The 20,650-nt window shown below is 43.9% G+C and overlaps 2 protein-coding genes across 2 annotated transcripts; one reads left to right on the top strand and one right to left on the bottom strand.

Annotated features, from left to right (window-relative positions):
• Positions 1 to 299: 299 nt before the first annotated feature.
• On the top strand, positions 300 to 19,007 carry LOC118247783 (C-type lectin domain family 12 member B-like). The gene is made up of 4 exons (XM_035546044.2): positions 300 to 321; positions 1,235 to 1,377; positions 2,039 to 2,148; positions 18,941 to 19,007. The coding sequence occupies exons 1-4, from the start codon at positions 300 to 302 to the stop codon at positions 19,005 to 19,007; spliced, it is 342 nt and encodes a 113-aa protein (XP_035401937.2).
• Positions 11,531 to 19,727, bottom strand: LOC126913341 (uncharacterized). Its single transcript, XM_050711482.1, has 2 exons — positions 19,599 to 19,727; positions 11,531 to 14,056 (listed from the first exon to the last, which is right to left on the bottom strand). The coding sequence occupies exon 2, from the start codon at positions 14,048 to 14,050 to the stop codon at positions 12,695 to 12,697; it is 1,356 nt and encodes a 451-aa protein (XP_050567439.1). The 5' UTR covers positions 14,051 to 14,056; positions 19,599 to 19,727; the 3' UTR covers positions 11,531 to 12,694.
• Between the last annotated feature and the right edge of the window lie 923 nt (positions 19,728 to 20,650).

Here is a 20,650-nt window from a genome sequence, read left to right as displayed (position 1 = left end):
TTATTTCAGCTTGGGTATCTGCTTTAAAACCTACAGTGAAGACTGTTGTCTCTTTTTGGTCTCAGGGTGCAACACTTTGGAAATCTGCTCCACAGTATAGTACTACCATTTTTTTCAGTGGAGGAGGAAATAGGGGAGGAGTAGATATTCTTTGTGGAGTGATAGTGAGGATCAAAAAGGTCTAGGAGAGCTTTGACACTCTGTGGCAAAATGGTCAGCTATTCAAAACAGAAATTATTGTCATCTTATTTCCAGACCATCCAACCACAAGCAGCCCACAGGACAGAGAAACATTCTCCATGACCTATGATAAGGCACAAGGTAGGTAATCATCTGTGGTCCAAAAGGCAGTTTCCAGGTATCTGTTGGATTGCCTTTTAAGAAGGGTTCTTGATTTCATTCAGAGGAAAAATAATAAAAATAATAAAATAATAAAAATACTAATATGACCAAAAAAAAAAAAAGTCATTAATAACTCAGAGAATATGCTCTCAAGGCCAAACAGCAATATTTTCATCTTTGAAAGTAGTGCTTGCTCAACACTACATTATTGCTTCAGAGGGAGGAAGAACTGACTTCCTCCCTTCATGGTAGTGCAGAGGAGCCTGTGGCTAGATGAATGGACATTAATACAATGGTCCTTTTGGTATCACAGCGTAGTAGTGAGCATGCTGGATCAATGTGTATGTATTGCTTTCAAATACCCCTCCATTCTTAGCCTTTTAACTAAGTGTAATTTCTTTTTGATGTTTAAGGGCTGCTGAGTAACTAACAAAACTCTATCACACAGTCTCGGTCTCATTGAATTGTATCACCCTTTCCAAGTCTCATTCTCTGTCCTTCTGTTCCTAGCAACAGGGAGAAATATTCTTTCTTTCAGTAGCATCACTTTTGCCATATATTGAAAGAGGCAAATAAGATGTTTGAAAACTGAAAGCTGCTTTTTGCCCCAAGCTTTTCTCTTTACTTCCTGAGCAAAGTTTTAAAAGACTGGATAATGTTATCCATGATCCTACTTCTCTGACTCATGCATAGAGACTAAGAGCTTGTATTAGCTATAGAGATTGGCAGGGATCCCTGGCGGCCTGCTGAAAATTATGAACAGAACCACAAGGGTACTTTTCTGGCTGTAATTTACTCTTTTTTTTTCTTTCTTTCTTTTATTTTTTTTTTTTGTAATGGGATCATTTTATTTGTTTGAACATGGAATTTTCCATGTTTTTCCCTCCTATAGATTGCCCCCAACATTGGAAAAGAAATGGGAAAAAATGCTACTTCTTTTCTCAAACTACGGAAAGAAAAAACTGGAAAGCTTTCCATGATGAATGTACTGGCATGCACTCAGAACTGGTGACCATTGACAACAAGAAAGAACTGGTGAGATCTATATCCATGGGACTGCTTCTAGGGTTGTTTGACCTGTATGTCAAAGATCTCGTGGGTTACTGGTGTCTTCTTATGTTAGATGTCTCTGGGGGCCTATAAACACTCACGTACACCAAGCACCTCTGTAAGGTAGAAAAAGCCTTCACAGTAAGATGCATTTTGGCATCTTACCCTCTTAAAGTCTTGCATCTAGAAGCTTCTCTCCTCAAAGGTGTTCCCATGGGAAGGAACAAATTCTCTTCCTACATGATGTATGCCTTAAAGGGATTTAGCACACAAACCAAGACCAAATGAGTCAAACAGACATTGTTGGTCAGAGACATCACTTTGAGAAAAAACGAAGAGGCCTTCCTATCACAGAACAGAAAAGTGTCTCCAAGTGTTAAGTCACATCTGGCTAACTACAATGTACAGCTTTAATAGTATCAGGAGTGTATTATTTTATTTAGTCTGTTCCTAAGAAGCCTCAGGAAGAGGGATGAGATTAAATAAGAATGAAAGAATTCATCCTCTGAAGCTGCAGAAAGAGATAGCGTAGCTAGATCCATATGGTTCTTTCTATGTTGGCTATTTAGTACTAAAATTTCTGTGCATGTCCAGTGAAGAAAATGTAATTTGGAAGTATTAGCATTGTGGTTTTTTTCCTGTCTAGGATTACCTTATTTCACAATCCACAAGTCATTACTACTTACTTGGTCTCCGGTACAATGAAAGCAAGAAGAAGTGGGAGTGGATTAACGGCAGAGAACACAGCACGGACATGTAAGCTTATTCCAGCAAATCACTGTGATGAATGTCTAGAAACTGTCACAAATGCTCCAGGGCCAACACAGTGTGCAAGCAAAATCAGGGTTTTGAAGCATACTGATTCCTTGAGATTCAGGTGCTACAGTACATCCTAATGACAATTCAAAGGGAGTCCATGGCTGAATCAGGCATGTCAGATCAGGATGGCAAGACAGGACACAGCTACAGTTCTGCTGGCAAAGGAGGTATCTGACTAAATGGAGTTCAGTGAAGAGAGGAAGGATACACCAGGCAGATATAAAAGAGACTGTGATCTTAGCATCATTGAATGGAGCATAACAAAGAAGAGAAAGGTCTCTGCATGGGAAAGCATAGCCCATATACTTCTGTTGAGGATGAGTGAAAAAAAATTAAGGAGCTGGGAGGGAGACTCTCCGATGAGGCAGTCTCCATTACAACTGACAAAGACATAGGCTGCAAGGCGAGGTGACACACTGTCTTTCATGTAAATGATACTATTCACTGCCATTGCATCTAACTGGGTCAGGAATTAAACTAAATCTGACTTTCTCTCCTTGTTCAGATTTAATATAACAGGACCTATAACAGGACCTCCTGACTACTTCTGCACTGTTGTTGGCTTTGGCAAAGTGTCAACTGCACCTTGCTATGAATCCTCAACAACAAAAAATATGTGTGAAAAAGGTGCAAGTATTTCAGAAGAGGCAGAAGAGGAGCGACAAAAAACAGATTCAAGTAGGAACCTTACTCCCAGTTTTGTGTAGGAACAGCAGATGGAATTTGTCTCATTTTATCTGCTTAAATATCTAATCAAAGGAATCTCTCACCCTTCTGTCTAGACACCTTGCCAAGCTTAGCACATTTTTTGCTAAGAGAGGTGTCAAAGACTGGATGGATGAGCCTCTGGAAGAACCTTAATTTTTACACATTAGGAACCTGGATGACTTGCTAACATCAGATGCCTGACTTTTAGGGAACCACTGTTTGGTGATGAGTCCTGCCTTGGTGAGAGGTGTGATCACATACAGATCCTGTTTCTCATAGACACATGCATACACACTTCTACATCCACAGTCCTCCTTGTGTGCAAGGAGGCACTTTGAAGCATTGCCATGCACTGGCCTTCCCTGCAGCTGCAGGTACAGTTTAAGACGTATTTATATTTTGGATCTTGTAGACAAGTGCAACCACACCCATCCTTATGTGTCATAGACAAGATTGACAGGAGAAAAAAATGACCAGAAAACCCTAAGCAAGTACTTACCAGCACTGGATACCAGATCTCTGGGGGGCTAAAATGTGATTGCCTACAAAAAGTGAAATGATCCTACACCACAGACCTCTGCATAAAATCATCAGCAGTCCTGTGTAGGTCAAGGAAAGAAAGTCAGAGTTAGACTTAACCCTGATAGGAAGGTGCACAGGATGAAGAGCAGTAGAGACAACCAAAAGCTGAAAAACAGAGTCACAATAATAGTTAGCTGGACAGAAAGTTGTTACTGAAAACAAAGGTACCTGTGAAGAAGCTGGTGAGGGACGTGAGAGCGGCCTGCAGAAAATGACATCACAGCAGATTCTTCTGCTTTTCTCAGGATAATGGAGAAATATATACATGAAGGTTTTTCTGGCACTGACATGTCAGAGCCAATACAAGAAAGAGGAGGTACCAGTGGGGCAGAGACATGACCAGCAAATGGTGAATGCTACCAGAGCTCTTCCAATGTCTTTCAGTGGCTCTTGGGACTCTGGTGTTTTTGTGACTCTAAGGATTGTCATTTTTACCATCTCCTTTGAGGCAGAAACACTCTTACTTCAAATTGTGTCAAAGTCAATTCATGGCTCTCTCCAGCATCTGCAGGATGGAGAAAGATAGAAAGATTTGTGAATTCTTCGATGAAGTGCAGTGATGGCATGCTTACTCATTGGAAGAAGAAGGAAAAAAGAATAAAAAAAGGAAAAAAAAAGGAAGAAAAGAAAAAAGTCTTTTCTTAATCAACAATTGCTATTCAAAATGTTGTGGCCAAGGCTAATGAACATAGAATCATGCAGGAAACTTTCTCTCATTCTTACTTGAAAGCACATTCTGATGTCTCTGTGTCCTGGTTTCAGTTAGGACAGAGTTAATTTTCCTCCTAGTAGCTGGTAGGGTGCTATGTTTTGGATTAGGATGAGAAGAGCGCTGATAACATGCTGATGTTTTAATTGTTGTAGAGCAATGCTTACACCAAGCCAAGGACTTTTCAGCTTCTTGCTCTGTCCTGCTAGCGAGCAGGCTAGGGATGCAGCAGGAGCTGGGAGGGGACAGACCCAGGACAGCTGACCCAAACTGGCCAAAGGGGTATTCCATACCATCTGACGTCATGCTGAACAATATATATAGGGGTGGCTAGCCGGGGTGGGGGGGCGCTGGCTGCTCGGGGATAGGCTGGGCATCGGTCAACGGGTGGTGAGCAATTGCATTGTGCATCACTTATTTCGTACACATTATTATTATTAATACTATTATTATTATTATTATTGTTATTATTTTTCCTGTCTTAATAAACTGTCTTTATCTCAACTCACAGGCTTCACTTTCCCGTTTCTCTCCCCCATCCCGGAGAGGGAGGGGGGAGGGTGAGCAAACGGCTGTGTGGTGTTTAGCTGCCAGCCGGGCTAAACCACAACACTCTGAGATAACCAATACTTCTTAATGGCCTTATTCATCAAGTCTCCTTTAAAGCATATTTGTAGTTCCTTCACAAACCTTTAATCACCGAAGAACAAAGTAAGAACATAAATGTAACACAATAATCTCAGTGGCCCAAACCAGAGTCTAAACTGTTATTTCAGAAGGAAGATGGGGCTGTTTGTTTGTACTCAGTTTACTGAAGGGGGTGGGAGATAGCTCTGCATTGTACTACAGAGAAGTCTGGAAGAGAGCTGCCTTTTAATTTTTGTATTCTAGCTGCTGTGCTTTAATTGGGTGGGCTCTGATGAAGGAGGCAGGGGATATATCACTTCCCTAGGAGCCACTGGACCTAATGCAAATTTGGAGGCTTCAGAAAGCAGCAGAACTAAGCAGCTACGTATCAGAGGTGAAAGAAACGAGGAAGTGGCCCTAAGGTCACTGTGGGACTACATGAAGTCCTTCAAATCCAGAAAGTCAAAGGAGTAAGAAGAGAACACTGTTTACAAAGAAATATCTGACAAGTGAGGAAGTTTGATTTAAACTGGTTTATTTACTCAGCCTCAGTGCTTCCTTTGTTCACAAGTCTACCTTTCTCTGGATTTATCATCTTACATTTTAAACAAACGTGAAGTTTACAGTTTGAGAGACTTTGGTTAGCTTTTGGCGTGTCCACCACAAGGAAAAGCTGAAGTAACTCACACCAACTCAGCCTTTGTTGTGGTCTCATCCTGATGCCAAGGGCAGGGGAATCCCACACCAATCCAAACCTAACCTCTCAGAACTTCTGTGGTTGGTGACTGCAGAGAATTACAAGGTTGGTTTTAATTCTTTCTGCAGTTGGGCAATGGGTCAACAGTCATTTGGCTAGGTCAGGCTGACAGTGTGAGCCTCATAGTGTGCATCCTAGATACATGGCAGGATCCAGGGTGCTTCACTCAATGACCATTATCAAGAAGAACCTGGGACTGAGAACTTAGTAGATGAGGGAAAGGCAGAGGATGTTTTTTATATGGATTTTAGTAAAGCATTTGACACTGTGTCCCACAGTATTCTCCTGGAGAAACTGTCTGCTCATGGCTTGGACAGGTGTACAGTTCACTGGGTGAAGAACTGTCTGAGTAACTGGGCTCAGAGAGTCTTAGTGAATGGAGTTCAATCCAGCTGGCACCCAGTCACCAGTGGCATTCCCCAGGGCTCGGCCTTAGGGACAGTTTTGCATATAATTTTTATTAGTGATCCGAGTGAGGGGATTGAGTGCACCCTCAGTAAGTTTGCAGACAATACCAAATTTGGCAGGAGTGTTGATCTGTTTGAGGACAGGAAGACTCTGCAGAGGGATCTGGATAGGCTAGATCAATGGGCTGTGTCCAATTGAATGGCATTCAACAAGGCTAAGTGGCAGGTCCTGAACTTGGGTCATAACAACCCTATACAGCAGTGTAGGCTTTGGAAATAGTGGCTGGAAAGTTGCCCAACAGTAAAGGACCTGGGAGTGCTGGTCTGAACATGAACGAGCAGAGTGCTCGGGTGGGCAAGAAGGCATATGGTATCTTGGCCTGCATCAGAAATAGTGTGGCCAGCAGGACTAGAGAAGTAATTGTCCCCTTTTACACAACATTGGTGAGACTGCACCTCAAGTATTGTGTTCAGTTTTGGGCCCCTCACAACAAGAGGCATACGGAGTTGCTAGAGGGTGTGCAGAGGAGAGCAATGAAGCTGGTGAAAGCATTGGAAAACAAGAGCTTTGAGGAGCGGCTGAGGGAACTGGGCTTGTATAGTCTGGAGAAAAGGGGAGACCCCATTGCTCTTTACAATTGCCTGAAAGGAGATTGTAGCAAGGTGGGTGTTGGTCTCTTTTCTCAGGTGACAAGTGCTAGAACATGAGAAAATGGCCTCAAGTGCACAAGGGGAGGTTTAGACTGGACATTAGGAAGAATTTCTTATGATTCTATGACTCAAGAGGTATTCTTTAGGGTTTGTCCTATATTCATAGACCTATATCCAAGTTTGCTTCAAGAAAAATCACTTCAGCTATTTTGCCTCTGATGAAGGGCAAAGGGAACCCAGGGTAGTCACAATGCAACAAGTGGCCCTTTTGAAAAGGAAAGCATGCTCTTGACTAAAAGCACTACATTCATGACTTGGCCAAAACTATGAGGAGGGAGAGATGACACTCAAAGCACAAAACCAAAGCATATCACATTCTGGACAGTAGCTATGTAGACATGAAAAGCAGTACAATTCAATTTAGAGAAAGGACAAAGACATCTTCCTGCTTACCAGTGTGGTAGCTGGCAGTCAGATGCAGAGCTGAAGTCTACCACAAAGATGCATCCCAGGGATGCCCTTTGTCAGAAGGACCATTCTTTGCAGCCCTGTCTGTAGCATCCTATTTACAGTTGAGCCAACAAAAGACAGTGTTTGTTTGGCTTAGGATAGCTTTCACATAAATGCACAGCAGCTTTAAAATTAAAATACCCTTTTCTTGCGCCAAATTGTCCTATTCTTGCAACAGTAATATTCCCTACAGTCTATGCTAAGGCCATACACTATTTACATTGCAGTCACTTATTATTATAATATTCCACTGAAAATCTTTAAAACAATCTGAAAAATCACATAAAAAAGTAAATCAGGAAATACTAGATTTCCCAACCACCATGTCTCAGGGGAGAAAGAGACAAGAACCTCTTTACCTAAGAGACTATCTGGCAAGTCTAAACTACAAGAGATGCACAGCAAAGTGGTCTTTATTGGATTAACTGGGTTATTCTGCTCATTTACTGATTGGGGCAATATTCCTCCAACCTCACTTCTCTGGTTGGTATGAGTTGTCTCTTCCACTTGTCTGTGATGGCACTGACATAAAAGCATGATTTCTGTGCAATTCCCCCCCATGCATGGTTTGATTTTAGATAACCTGAATGATCCCTTCATGGAAGAATCAACAAAGATAAATGGCTGAGTGCATGTTGAAGAGAAAATATGTGTGTATATATGCATATGTGTCGACACATATATACACATTAACCCTCTGAAAAGTTTCCTTGTTATTATGAGGTCTGGGACAAAACATGAAGATCAAACAACCAGAAAAATAATACATGTTTAAAAAAATATCCATATTTTTTTCAACTGTGCAGGAATCCTCTGAGAGAATACAGTACATTTAGAGAACAGTGGAGATGGACTAAACGTAGTTTTAAAGAAAAACATGGAGTTTGCTGGAACAACAACAAAAAAAAAGTAGTTTCTCTTACACTAGACCTCAATACACTCTATTCTTTTTTGATAAATAAAATACAAACAGTTTTTTTGTAAGGGAGATGAATTCAGAAGACTGGTGAGCAGAAAGGAGTGTATTGACCAATTCAACCCTCTGCTTAGCAACTACCAAACTTTAGCCAACTTTTAGAACGTACTTATAGTAAGATTCCTCAGCATTCTTGAACCACAGACGGACCTGCAGCAAGTTCCTGCTTATCAGGCCAGAGCATCTGGTGGAGTCGCATCTGGTGAAGTAGCAGTCCAGACTGAGGACTGCAGTGTGCTCTGGAATCTGGAGGCCCCCCTGGGCTTTGGGGGAAGAGTGGGCTGTCATGGGTTCAGGTGTGCCCTGCTCAAGGAACTGCTTGAGCAAATGGCTGGGCTGCAGCAAGAGATCGGCAGCCTGAGGGGCTCCTGGGAGTCTCTGAGGGAGACAGGAGGTGTCAACCTATCCCTACTGAGGCCCAGCAGCCCCCTCCTAAGTCCCTGCAAGAGGTAGTAGCTGATCCAGCTGCTCACCTGCAGGACAGAGGGCTTAACCTCCCATGAGAGGAAAGGGGCTGGACCCTTGTATCTGCTCAAAGCAGAAGGAGGTATCTGCCCTCAACACCCACGGTGCCACCAACCCCCACAGTGTCCCTGTGTAATAGATTCGAGGCTCTCGGGCAGGAAAAGGATGAAGGTCTGGACAGTAGTTGGAACCCACGCCCCAAGAAGCATGTCAAGGACAAGGGAAGTACCAAGCATAGGGAGTGGGGCCGGTCAGGGCACTGCATCCAAACCAGTGCCACAAAGAACGGGCAGAGAGTCTTAGTAATCAGGGACTCCTTGCTTGGGGTTACCAAGGCTCCCGTTTGCCGCCCGGATAACCTCTCCAGAGAGGTGTGTTGTCTTCCTGGAGTGCGTGTCAGAGACGTTAGGAAGGCTCTGCCACAGCTCATTAAACCAGAGGACTACTGTTCTCTTACTGTCATTCAGGCTGGGTCCCAGGATGCTGCAACAAGGAAAATGAGTAACATTGAAAAGGACTTTGCATCCCTGGGAAGGATGTTGAAGGGATCAGGGGTGCAGGTAGTGTTCTCATCTGTCCTCCCAATGGGTGACTGGGACCCAGAAAGAAGGAGAACGGGACAGGTAAATGACTGGTTGAGGGGGTGGTGTCTAGACCAAGGCTTTGGGTATTTTGATCTTGGGCAGGCCTTTGAGAAGCCAGGTATGTGGGCTGCTGATGGACTCCGACTCAGCAAGTGGGGCACAAGTGTATTGGGGAGCAAGCTCTCTGGACTTATTACCAGGGCTTTAAACTAGGTTTGACAGGGGAAGGGAGAGAAGTTATATGTGACAGAGGAGGGCTGGGGGATATTGTCACTGCTGTCACTGTTGAAGATAGCAGGGAAAAACCTCTGAGTTGTCCCATAGGATTGTCTGAGGGCTCCTCAGAGAAGGTAATGCTCCCGATACCCCGTCTGGAATCTTCCTGTGTCCCTCTAGGGGTAACCACACCTGCTGCTTCCCTAAAGTGCCTGTATACCAATGCGCAAAGCACGGGAAATAAACAGGGTGAGCTCGAGATCTGTGTATGGTCACGGGGCCACGATCTCCTCGGAGAGATGAGATAATCATATGGAAACATCACATGTTTCCATCGGAGCATACCACCCAGGGGACCAACATCCCTATGTATCCCTAAGGATAATGTGGCCCTGGGGAGGGGAGCAGTGGGTGATAGCTTTAGGGGGGTATGGGGAAAAAAATGGGTTTGCTGGGCCATTTTAAATTGGCTATTGATAAATCTGCACCATGGTGCTGGCAGCTCCTATATATAGATGTTTTCTTGGCTTTGATATATTGATGGGGCAGAGTGCTGCAAACTGTTTTAGGACCTTTTACTTTCAGCCTACCCACTTTAAATGGAAACACTATTTGCAGCAAGGTATGCTTTCAGGCAAACCCAACATCACTTACGCTCATGCTGCCCTTCTGGGGAGCTGTTGCTTTCACCCATTCCCCAGAATCAATAGAATGGGCAATAACTTTTTAACCATCCATCTATAGGCAGGAGGTCCCGCTGTATGGTGATCTAACAGAAGAACAGAAACATGTTGCGTGGGTAATTGACAGATTGGCCGCATACAATACTGTGGGTGGCAAGCGGTATACTATAACCCAGACTGGAAACAAACATTGTTAGATACCAGTGAGGCCAATCTAGGCAGTAGGACAAACAGTATATGGTCCATTTAACACTCAGTTGTACAGAAGGGCATGTGTGTGCATATACCAACAACCAGGTTGTTTGCAAAGGGTTACTGACATGGATGGCATACTGGGCCACGAAGGAGTTTATCAGCATTGTAAAACCTTTTTGGGGTAAAGACCTGTGACAAGAAATATACTGCATTAGTTTGCAAAAACCAATCTGGATGTGATATGCGGATGTGCCTACAAAGTGTAATGCCTCTGGAACTGTCCACAACACTGTAGCAGATTGAATAACTAAAGAAGATACTATGACAAAGGCTACTCAAATATACACAGCTTCAGGGCAGTGATGAGCAACTGCAGCCAAAGCATGGGCTGCCAAGAAGAGAGAACAAGTGCCATTAAAAGCTTTGCAAGCAGCCTGTTTGAGTTGCCTTACTTGTTCCTGATTTAATCTCGTCCCTCTGTTAAAGGCTCAATTAAACGACGCTATGCTAGTGAAATATGGCAAGTCAATGATATGTGGCTCCTGCCAGCCTGGCAGGGCAAACACTAAGTATTCGTAGCTGTGGACATCCATTCAGGACTGCTGTTTGCCTATTCCACTATGCATTATAATCAGCATAGTATGCTTATACTTTTGACTGAACTAACCACTCAATACCAGGAGCTGAAACAAATACAAAGCAGCCAAGGCATCCACATTACCAGTACCATTGTGCAAGACTGTGTGAGAGGTTTATGAATTGAGTAGCTATACCACATTGCCTGTGACCTGCAGACCAATGGGTTAAGAGTGCTACAATGGATTATTAAATATTATTTGTGAAAATTAACCCCCTCTCATACCTGTCAGGCTGGAGGACATGTTTAGCCAAGCATAGAAATTTCTTGAAAGATGTGTTGTAGGTATGAGGAAATCCATACCGAAGTCTGGTTGGCACAGCAATGTCGATATTATAACTGCACAAATTCTCCCTATTGTTAGACCTCATCCTTGGGCATAATTACCTATTAGGCCTACCCCCAGCATTAGCTCTTAGACTGTGTTTGAGTCTCCTTGAAAGTGGATCTGCAAACCCAGTTCCTATTTTGCTGAACAGATGCCAGGAAACTCATTACTGTAATAAACAATAATGCAGACCCCAATATTTTGTCACGTTCTTAATGTGCCTAAAAATATTTATTTTATTTTATTTTATTTTATTTTATTTTATTTTATTTTATTTTCATAGAATCATAGAATAGCTCAGTACAGACAGCAATTTCAGTTTGAGAAGTCACACAAGCTGTGGTGCCCAACACTAACAGAGTAACAGTGCAACTGTCCCAGGCTCCTCTCAGCAGTTATTTTAAGACCCTGTCCTTGCCACAGTAAGACAGGCCCCTGCATAACATCCACTCCCTTTTCTTGTAAATGTATATACCTGATAACTGCTATCTGAAAGTAACCACTGCAGTTCACAGAGTCAATCAGGTGCTGAAGAGAGAACTTCTTGATGTAGCAAGAAATCAGCCTGGTAAATGCTCTGTGTGGACTAAAAATGTTGCCCCTGAAAAGGATGAGATGAGGTTTCATCCTTCTGACAGACAACTGGAGTTTCCCAGCTGCTCTCACTGGAGCTCTCCAGGCCAGAAAGAAAGGGGAGCATCACATACATCATGTATCTAAAGATGCTTGCTCTCCAGAAGGGATGAGCAATCTCTGGTAATTCCACTGCTGTTCAGTTCTGCCCACTACCGCACTTTTCACAAGTACTTTTTTTTTTTTCCTACTCCACCCTTGCATACATCAAGGCAATTCCTTATGGGCTTTATCAAGACTAGACTTGAAGATGAGCACTTGTCCAGTTTGTATTTGTACAACCTACAGAAATGATTAATTAGAGGGCATGTAATAAAGAACATGGTGTGCTCAAGAGACAGTAAATCAACCAGCCTTCTCTTTGACTTACTTTACCTCCCCTGCAAATAAGCCTGAAATGGAGGGGAAATGATGTTCTTTGGAGAACATTTTTCCCCTTATTAGCCTTCAGCAAGACACCTTCTGTACGCCTAGATGTCTGCACTGCCAACCACCTTGTGGTTTATGCTTCTTTTTCCCCTAACCTTTGTCCTGTCGGCAGTATATAAGTGGGCTGTACTTGAGTGTAGCTACCTTAGTAGATGAAGAAATGACTTTTTTTTTCCTGTGACATTGACACCATAGATATTTTGCCTGCAGATACCTTAGTGTTGAATTTCTTCGAGGGTCAAATGGAAATAGAATACAATCCCTTTCTCTTTCTTATACCCAAAGCTCTTTTTTTGTCAAGACAAAAAAGGACCAGTGATACAGTGATACCAGTGTCCGCTACATATTTATCTTGCCTGCTGCTCAAAGTATAACCTCACCAGCATCTAACCTAAATCCAGTTCTCTTTTATCTGGATGATAATCACTATTCCAGTACCAGGACCCTTTCTCCATACAGTGGAAAACAAACTGGCAAAAACAAGGCCCTTTATCCCAGTGTCCTGGTGTTGTCCCCAAGAAAGAGAACTGGAAATGCTTCTTGGCTACACAACAGGCATAATCAGAGGAGAAATAGTGCAAGGCTCTCTGGAACATCTCTTCAGCAGAGGGTTCTCCCTCTCTAAAAATCTCTGAGAAGTGACTCCTGCACCCCTCGAGGGAGATGTAGACTAACTGGAGCTTCAGTTGGGAATCACAGCCAACCAGAAGGGAATTCTTTATCAGCAGTGAGTTGGCCTCACCAGCAGCTTGGGACATCTCCAGAAGTTTCTCATCAGCTGATTTGATTTTGTAGTTGTAGGCACAATTAACAAAAACAGAAAAGGTACACAGAGTTGCAAAGATCATAATACAGCCCAGGAAAATTGTATAAGAATCACCAGAGTACTGGTCAAACCCAACAAATAAGAAGATACCAATCATCAAAAATAAGCTTCCCAATATGCAAACTGATATCCCGGAGACAACACTGATTGAGGTACAAGGTGATACCCTAGAAGATACCTCATTAATCATCTGGATGGCCTTTCTGTAGACCTCAGTATCTTCACAGACTATACTCAGCTGGTCAGGCAGTGCCTCACTGAATGTGCCTCCTCTCCATTTTGGAATGACCTGGTCATCCACTGCAGGTAGAGCCAGGAGGGACTTCCCATTGTAGAGAGATGGAGGGCTATAAGGAACCATGGTGGCATTCCTCATCTTGTCATTGGGAGTGCAAATGACCTTGACAACTTTATCTAAAAATTGGACGTCATTGGTGTCAAGATAAGTCAAATGGGTGAGGTGTAGTGGCACAAAACAGGGCACTAACATGATGGGGATCACAGGCTTCCTTCCCAAACAGTCTTGGAAGACAGACAGATTGGCTTCCAGAAGACACCACCTGCTCTGGACAAAGTCAGGGCTGAGAACTAAGACTATTTTCTGGCTTCCTTGAATGGATTCAACCATGTTTTCAATTATGGTTTTACCCGGTATAAAGTCTCTCTCATGATAACACGCCTTCAGATTAGGAATCACAGTCTCTAAACTCTGGATAAAGTTCCTTGACCAGGCTGAATCAGTGTTGCTATAACTGACAAAGATGTGGTGAGTCTCATGGGCTGCCAGTTCAGGTAGCTCAGGAAGCACCAGTGGTCCTTGAAGATCTGACATTCCTGCTCTTGTAGATAATGCAGAACTGGTTTCTTTAATACATACATCAGAAATGGGTTTAATTTCCTCTTTGAAATCCATCATTCTTTTCTGTGAAAGCAAAACATGAAATCACACATGATGAAATTATTCAGCATAAAAATACACAGAAATACAAGACAGAAATACAATGCAAACTGTTCTGTCTGCCAAAGGCATACTATCTTGCCTGTCCATGCTTCTCTTCTTGAGCTACACTACACACTTGTAGTGCAGTGCAGGAACACTGATATTGGTGACAGGCTCTCAGTTCAGGAACTGGGGTATCAAGCATCTGGCTCAGTCCCTGGCTTCAACTCAGATCAATACTCTAAACTTCAGTGACACTCAAGCACTGACTCATGATCTGATTTAACTCAGTGGTATTATTTCTGGGAGCAAACATGTTTCATCTAGCTAGAATTTGAATTAATTTGTTATAGTAATGATAAGTAACCATATATTTCATTCAAGAATTTGCAACAGCAAAATTCCTTAGTAATAACTATTATCTACTTGGATTATCTACTTGCTATTTAATAGTATTAAATAGTATTTAGTATTAAATATTATAATATATAAATATATATTATAAAATATTTATAAATATTATAATAGTATTTTCATATATTAAATATTGTAATAGTATTAAATGGTATTATCTACTTGGGATTTAATATTAGGAATGTACAGAATATTGTTATCTGCTTTTGCTATTATCAACTTGGAAAGGCATAAAGCAGAGCAAGTGCCCTAAACACAGCAACCCTCTGCAAATAACTCTCTGCAGACCACAAGGAAGTCCTGTGGACCATAACTGAACCTTCTCAGATGGCTACTCCCTCACTTTAGCTGAGCTATGCAAAATAAGAAGGAATCAAACAGTTTGCCTTGGAGCTCTTTATAAAATCTAGATGTGATTGCTATGGAGGTTTTTGTTCTTTGTGTGAAAAATCTCTCCATTCTATCTGAAAAATCTCTCCATTCACACTGGAGAAGCTGTGGGGAGAATACACTGACCTTTCCAAAACAACAGTGCAAGTTGCTCATTCCGCATGGACAACAGGGATGTAGCAAGCCTCAGGTACTGCTGCTCTGTATTGCTACCTGTATCACCCAATACCTCATTAGGCTTGGAAAATATTACTTTTCACAAAGATCTGGATGTAATATTTCAAGCAAGTTCACCTTATGATAGCCAAAAATAAATAAGGATTGCCAAAACTGTAAATAACCAGCTGTGGCCTTCTAATGACAAATATACTAATGTCTTGCAGAGCTAGAAGTCCAGCACCAGAATAAGACACAACAGCTTGCTGAGAACTTTATGAGCAGTTCATGGTGTTCTTGAATGTGGCCAGTCTCCTCGTTCTCAACTTTGCCATCTGCTTGCATGCTAAACTCTCTTCTTGTCCTCTTCCTCTTCCTCCACATCAAAAAGGAACTCCCTCTGCTGAGCTTGCTAGAGGATGTGAAACCAAAACTAAACAGAGACACTAACGCCAGCAGAGAGAACAGGAGCCTGAGCAAGAGCCATCTTTGTTTTCAGGGTCTTGCAGTCTGTGCTTGGGAGCATTTTACACTCTCCCTGAGTCACAAAGAATTAATTGCCTTTGCTTCCTCAGCCTCTCTAGAGGGGACAGAAGGCACTGCTTTTTCTTCTGTTTCCCTTCCACCCCATGCACCTGCCACAAGAGCTGTATTTCAGGAAGGGGTAGCTCCTGTTTTGGGCACATGAAACAGTGCAAGAGGTCAGTTACACTCCCTACAGCCTCTGCTGAACATCTAGGGCCATGTTATGGGGGGGGGGGGGGGGAAGCAAACGTTGATAATTGAGACATTCAGGAAGAAAATAAACTCTGCATGGTGCACAGCGGCTGCCTGAGAAGACTCCTTATTCTGTTTCTTATCCCCCACCATGGTAGCCTGCCCAAATACTTCACCGAAACGCACCCCTGCTCTCGAGAGTGTGATCGCAAGCAGCAGCCAAGCCCCTGGGGTGAGCTTCCTGTTCCTGGCCATCCCCTGGAGAACTGGGGGGTTTCTCCCTGTAGATCTCCCATCACAGCCCATCATCTGAAAGCAAGCTGCACTACACAGAGGACAGAAGCATTTACTCACTGGCTGGGATGAGGCAAGACACAAGGGCTTCTCAAAAGCTCCCAGAGCCAGCAGTGGCACTGACAGCTGCCAGGAGGAAAAGAGGCAATGTACGCCCTTCCCACTTGCCCAGGGGTGGATGGTTTCAGTTAAACTCACTCGTCTGTGGCAAAGGAGGAGCCTTAGCCTCTGGAAGAGAGTAATAAGAGGGGAGGGAACTTGGCAAGAAAACCAACATCTGATATCTTCCTGGTTTATAAAGCTTAGGCCCTGCCCACCAGGAACACCTCTTGCCCATCCTTCTCCTGAAAGCAGCACTGCAACACTGCTGAGGATAACCTGGGCTTCTCCACACCAGACGTATGGGAAAGCGGCCCTGAGCACAGGCAGAGTGTACTGGGACCTCCTGTCCTCCTCAGGTCAGGCACTTTCCTGGTCCTGCCCAATGTGCCATGTCCTCTTGGGGTGAACGTGGAAAGAAACATGAGGAGAATGGACAACTAGCAAGAGGGAGCATCCACAAAGGAAGGGTGTATGGATTCAGGGGCTTGACTGTGGATGGCAGGAGCGTGAGCACAGCAAAAGGTGCCCATGTATCTGAGCCCTGAGCAGGTAGGGAAGCATAAGGAGGCCTTACAGTGGCCACGATCCACCTGGCAAACCTGCTTCTTCTAGTAGAATGGAGGCCATTATTATTTTATTAGTGGAGTCTGGGCAGGGGGAAAGGTCTGTTTGGATGACTACACCAAATGCAATGTCATAAAGCAGAAAATGTTCCATTTCCCAAGAAAAAAAGAATCACTTTGTAGTGGAGTCAGACCTTTAGGCAAATACTCTAGGTCAGATCAGATCATGGTTATTTTGTATTTTTTTGTGCAAAGAGTGAGGGTATCTACCTGGTCAAACCTTCCTCCGAATGTGTATATTTGCTGAGAGGACCCTGAGAACTTTGGCTCAGACATATGCTGAGCCCTTGTTCTGACAGTAGATTTACGAGGGCAGGCTCTTTCCTTGCAGTGCTTCCTTTGATTATGCAGAACGTCTTCCACATTTCTGGCATGTATCCTGCTATGCCCTCTAACCATTACCTTAGCTCTGAAAGATTTTGAGGTATCACAGACACTTCTTTCTAGCTTTGTACCAGTAAGTTCTGACATATGTGTGAGCTGACACCTGTAGCTGATACCAGAGCTAAAAAAACTCCTGCAGTACAACCCGTACTGTGAACAGGGGGGCTGGTAATGCTTCTTCCTAATAAAATGTGCCAGACTTCTTTATCACTTGTTTTTTATTCTGGTTGGGTCTTTCTAAGCAGCCTGCCTCTCTGTGTATGGTAAGCAGAAGTTTTTAAGCATGCAGTGAACTTCATGCATATGCTAAACAGTGAAAATATTTCCTGCTAGGAACTACAGAGTTCATTTGCAACTGCTCTGGCACTGGCAGACTGCAAGGATAAAATGGCAGGCTAGCAGAAAAGAACCACTGTTACAACCACTATGTAGGTATGATATGTTCTGTTTTTGGCCAGTCGATGTCCATCTCTCAAGTCTTCAAAATTGTACCCTATGAAGAATGGCATTGGAGAAGTCATCCATCTGCCAGGCCAGCCTTGATTAGCAACATTTGCTTGTATTTATGCATTTTGGTTAAAAATAAACATACAAGCTGATAGACATTGTTTTTTCTTGCTCCAAACTTGCACACTCTAAAATTGATGTTTAGAAGTATTGTATCATGATTTCATTGATCTGTGCATAGAGGAAATATTAAAGCACTCTAAATTGCACAGCAAATAGGATGAGGTTGGTGAGGGTTTAGAGTTCCCTTCTAAGACTGCAACCCACCCAAAGAAGCAGCGTGAGATGTGCTTTTGCTGTGAATCTATTTACCATTGCATTTGTCAACACTGTTTTCCACTAACCTCTCTTTTGTGGTTATCTTCCCTTCCACTACACAGCAGAGGAGTCATGTGGAAGAATACCTCCCTCCATGCTTTCTTATCCTGAACATAACACCAAATATGTCAGCAACATCAAAATGGAAGGTGGATCTCTGATCATGGGATCAGCCAACAGTTGTGTGAGAGAACAAAGTACAGTAATTTTCTGACCAGGCAAGTCAAGAGTTGCTGGCCATCAGTGGTCATCCTAACAGACCCATTTAAAAAATGTGTATGTGTGGACCAAAAGCTTCTGTACAGAGCACAAAGCCATTTCCTGCTATGGTAATTTCACAACAGATAAGGTAGATAAGCTCCACCATACCACGCTTACACTCCCCTTCCTTAGAAGGACGGGGTAAGAAAATATAATTAAAACAAAGCTTGTGAGTTGAGATAAGGACAGGGAGATCTCTCACTAATAATAGTCACAGGCAAAATAGACTCAATGTGAGGCAGATTAATGTAATTTGTTGCCTATTGATAGCAGACTAAAGCAGTGAAAACTAAAAGCAAACTAAAAACACCTTCCCCCCCATCCACCCTCTTCTACTACATCCTCCCCCTGAGCAGCGCAGAAATTAATACAGCTGTAAGTTCCTGCTAGCTTAATCAAGTTAGCCTCCCATCAGGAGAAAGGTTGTTGTGAGACCGTGACAAAAGTAGCCCCTGTTTCAGCTCCCTTACCCTATTATGCCTGTGTGGGAGCATTACTAGTCAATGTCTGCTGGCTGTTAGGGTGCCTTCAGAAACCAAAGGGTGCAGCAGGTGGTGTTCTGCTTGGTGTCCTTCTCTAGTTCCTTATTTTTAACCCTAAGGTCTTTGCTCTCAGTTTATTTTCATTCTTTTTCTTCTGCAATCAATTGTTTTCTCTGCATGCTGTTTTTATTCTTGCTCAAACCCCATTTTTGAGGCAGGATGCAAAAAGCACTTATTCTTGGTATGGATGAAAAACTGACTCCTATGAATGGAAATAAGCAATAACAATAGTGACCAGGAAATGAAGAAGGACTGGACCTCACTTTCTGCAATTCAACAGCTGGGATATGCCAATTGCTGCAGTTGCAAGGGTATGCACTCCTGCACCTAGACAGAGCTCACTTCCAGGTATGTATCATCCTCCCTGCGTGAGCAGAAGCAGAAGCAGGAGAGCTAACACCACCACCACAACCCTCACTACAGCCACAGGAACTACCACAACCCATGCCTCCAACACCATCTGCACCTGCATGCTGACCTCCACACAACTCCATACAGCAAGAGCTAGAGACCACAACTACACACTGCCACCTTGGCCCATGTCACTGTAGTGGTTTACCCAGTTGGGCAGCTGCGCTCCACCACAACCACTCTCTCACTCCCCCTCCTCAAAGGGAAAGGAGGAGGAAATGGGATGAAAAGGGCTCAAGGGTTGAGATAAGGACTGGGAGATCACTCAACAATTATCGTCACAGGTAAAACAGACTCAGTATAGGGAGGTTAATGTAATTTATTACCTATTACTAAAAAGCTAGAGCAGTGAGAAACTAAAAGCAAACTAAAACCACCTTTCCCCCCCCATCCACCCTCTTCTACCTCCTCCCCCCGAGGGGGCTGTGGTCAGTCCCTACTGCTTCGCTTCATCTCCACCACACCTTCTCGGTCACTCTCTGCCCCTGCTCCACGTGGGGTCCTGCCCATGGGATGCCGTCCTTCCCAGACTGAGCCTGCTTCCCACAGGCAGCAGCTCTTCAAGAACTCCTCCCACATGGCTCCGCACCACGGGGTCCATCCCCCAGGAGCAAACTGCTCCAGCACAGGTCCCCCACGGGCGGCAGCTCCCCCCAGACCCCCTGCTCCTGCGTGGGCTCCTCTCCATGGGCTGCAGCTCGGGTCCGGGGCCTGCTCCTGCGGAGGCTTTCCATGGGCCGCAGCCTCCTCCAGGCCACATCCACCTGCTCCACCGGGGTCTCCTCCACGGGCTGCAGCGTGGAGATCTGCTCCATGTGGGACCCATGGGCTGCAGGGGGACAGCCTGCTCCACCAGGGGCCTCTCCACAGGCCGCAGGGGAATTTCTGCTCTGTGCCTGGAGCACCTCCTGCCCTCCTTCTGCACTGACCATGGGGGCTGCAGGGCTGGTTCTCACCCTTGCTCTCCCAGCTGCTGTTGTGCAGCATTTTTTTTCCCTTTCTTAAATACGCTCTCGCTGAGGTGCAGACAACATCACTTATTGGCTCAGCTCTGGGCAGTGGCGGGTCCCTTTGGAGCCTACTGAAACTGGCTCTGATCTAATATGGGGCAGCGTCTGGACTCTTCTCACAGAGGACACCCTTGCAGCCTCCCTGCTACCGAAACCTTGCAACTTAAGCCCAATATAGTCACCTAAAGAGATGGGAGCTGCTGCTTCTTTCCATCATACCCCATATAACACCCCACAAAAATCGACACTGAAAAACAGCATGACACTGAAGGACAGAGTGGACACAAACATGCTCTATACTGCTTTGTTGCCTTGCCCTTCTTTATCCCTTCCCCCTCCCTCTACTCTATTTTTAGTTAAGAAAACAGGAAACAAAAAACGGTATTACTCCCTCCTTGCAATGAGGAGATAATATTTTGCACAAGGCATTTTATTGGAAAACATTTT

The sequence above is a fragment of the Cygnus atratus genome, chromosome 1, assembly GCF_013377495.2.
Source record: "Cygnus atratus isolate AKBS03 ecotype Queensland, Australia chromosome 1, CAtr_DNAZoo_HiC_assembly, whole genome shotgun sequence".
Classification (NCBI taxonomy): Eukaryota; Metazoa; Chordata; class Aves; order Anseriformes; family Anatidae; genus Cygnus; species Cygnus atratus.
Note: the sequence above shows the minus strand (reverse complement) of the source record. Positions and strands in the feature narration are given on the sequence as shown.

What these genes read in the sequence shown, in the direction of transcription:
- LOC118247783 (XM_035546044.2), top strand. Translation starts at nt 300, where the DNA reads ATGACCTATGATAAGGCACAAG. An exon ending in GACCTATGATAAGGCACAAG is followed by an intron (nt 322 to 1,234) that starts GTAGGTAATCAT and finishes TCCCTCCTATAG; the next exon opens with ATTGCCCCCAACATTGGAAA. An exon ending in AGAGAACACAGCACGGACAT is followed by an intron (nt 2,149 to 18,940) that starts GTAAGCTTATTC and finishes TTTTTGAGGCAG; the next exon opens with GATGCAAAAAGCACTTATTC.
- LOC126913341 (XM_050711482.1), bottom strand. Translation starts at nt 14,050, where the DNA reads ATGATGGATTTCAAAGAGGAAATTAAACCCATTTCTGATGTATGTATT.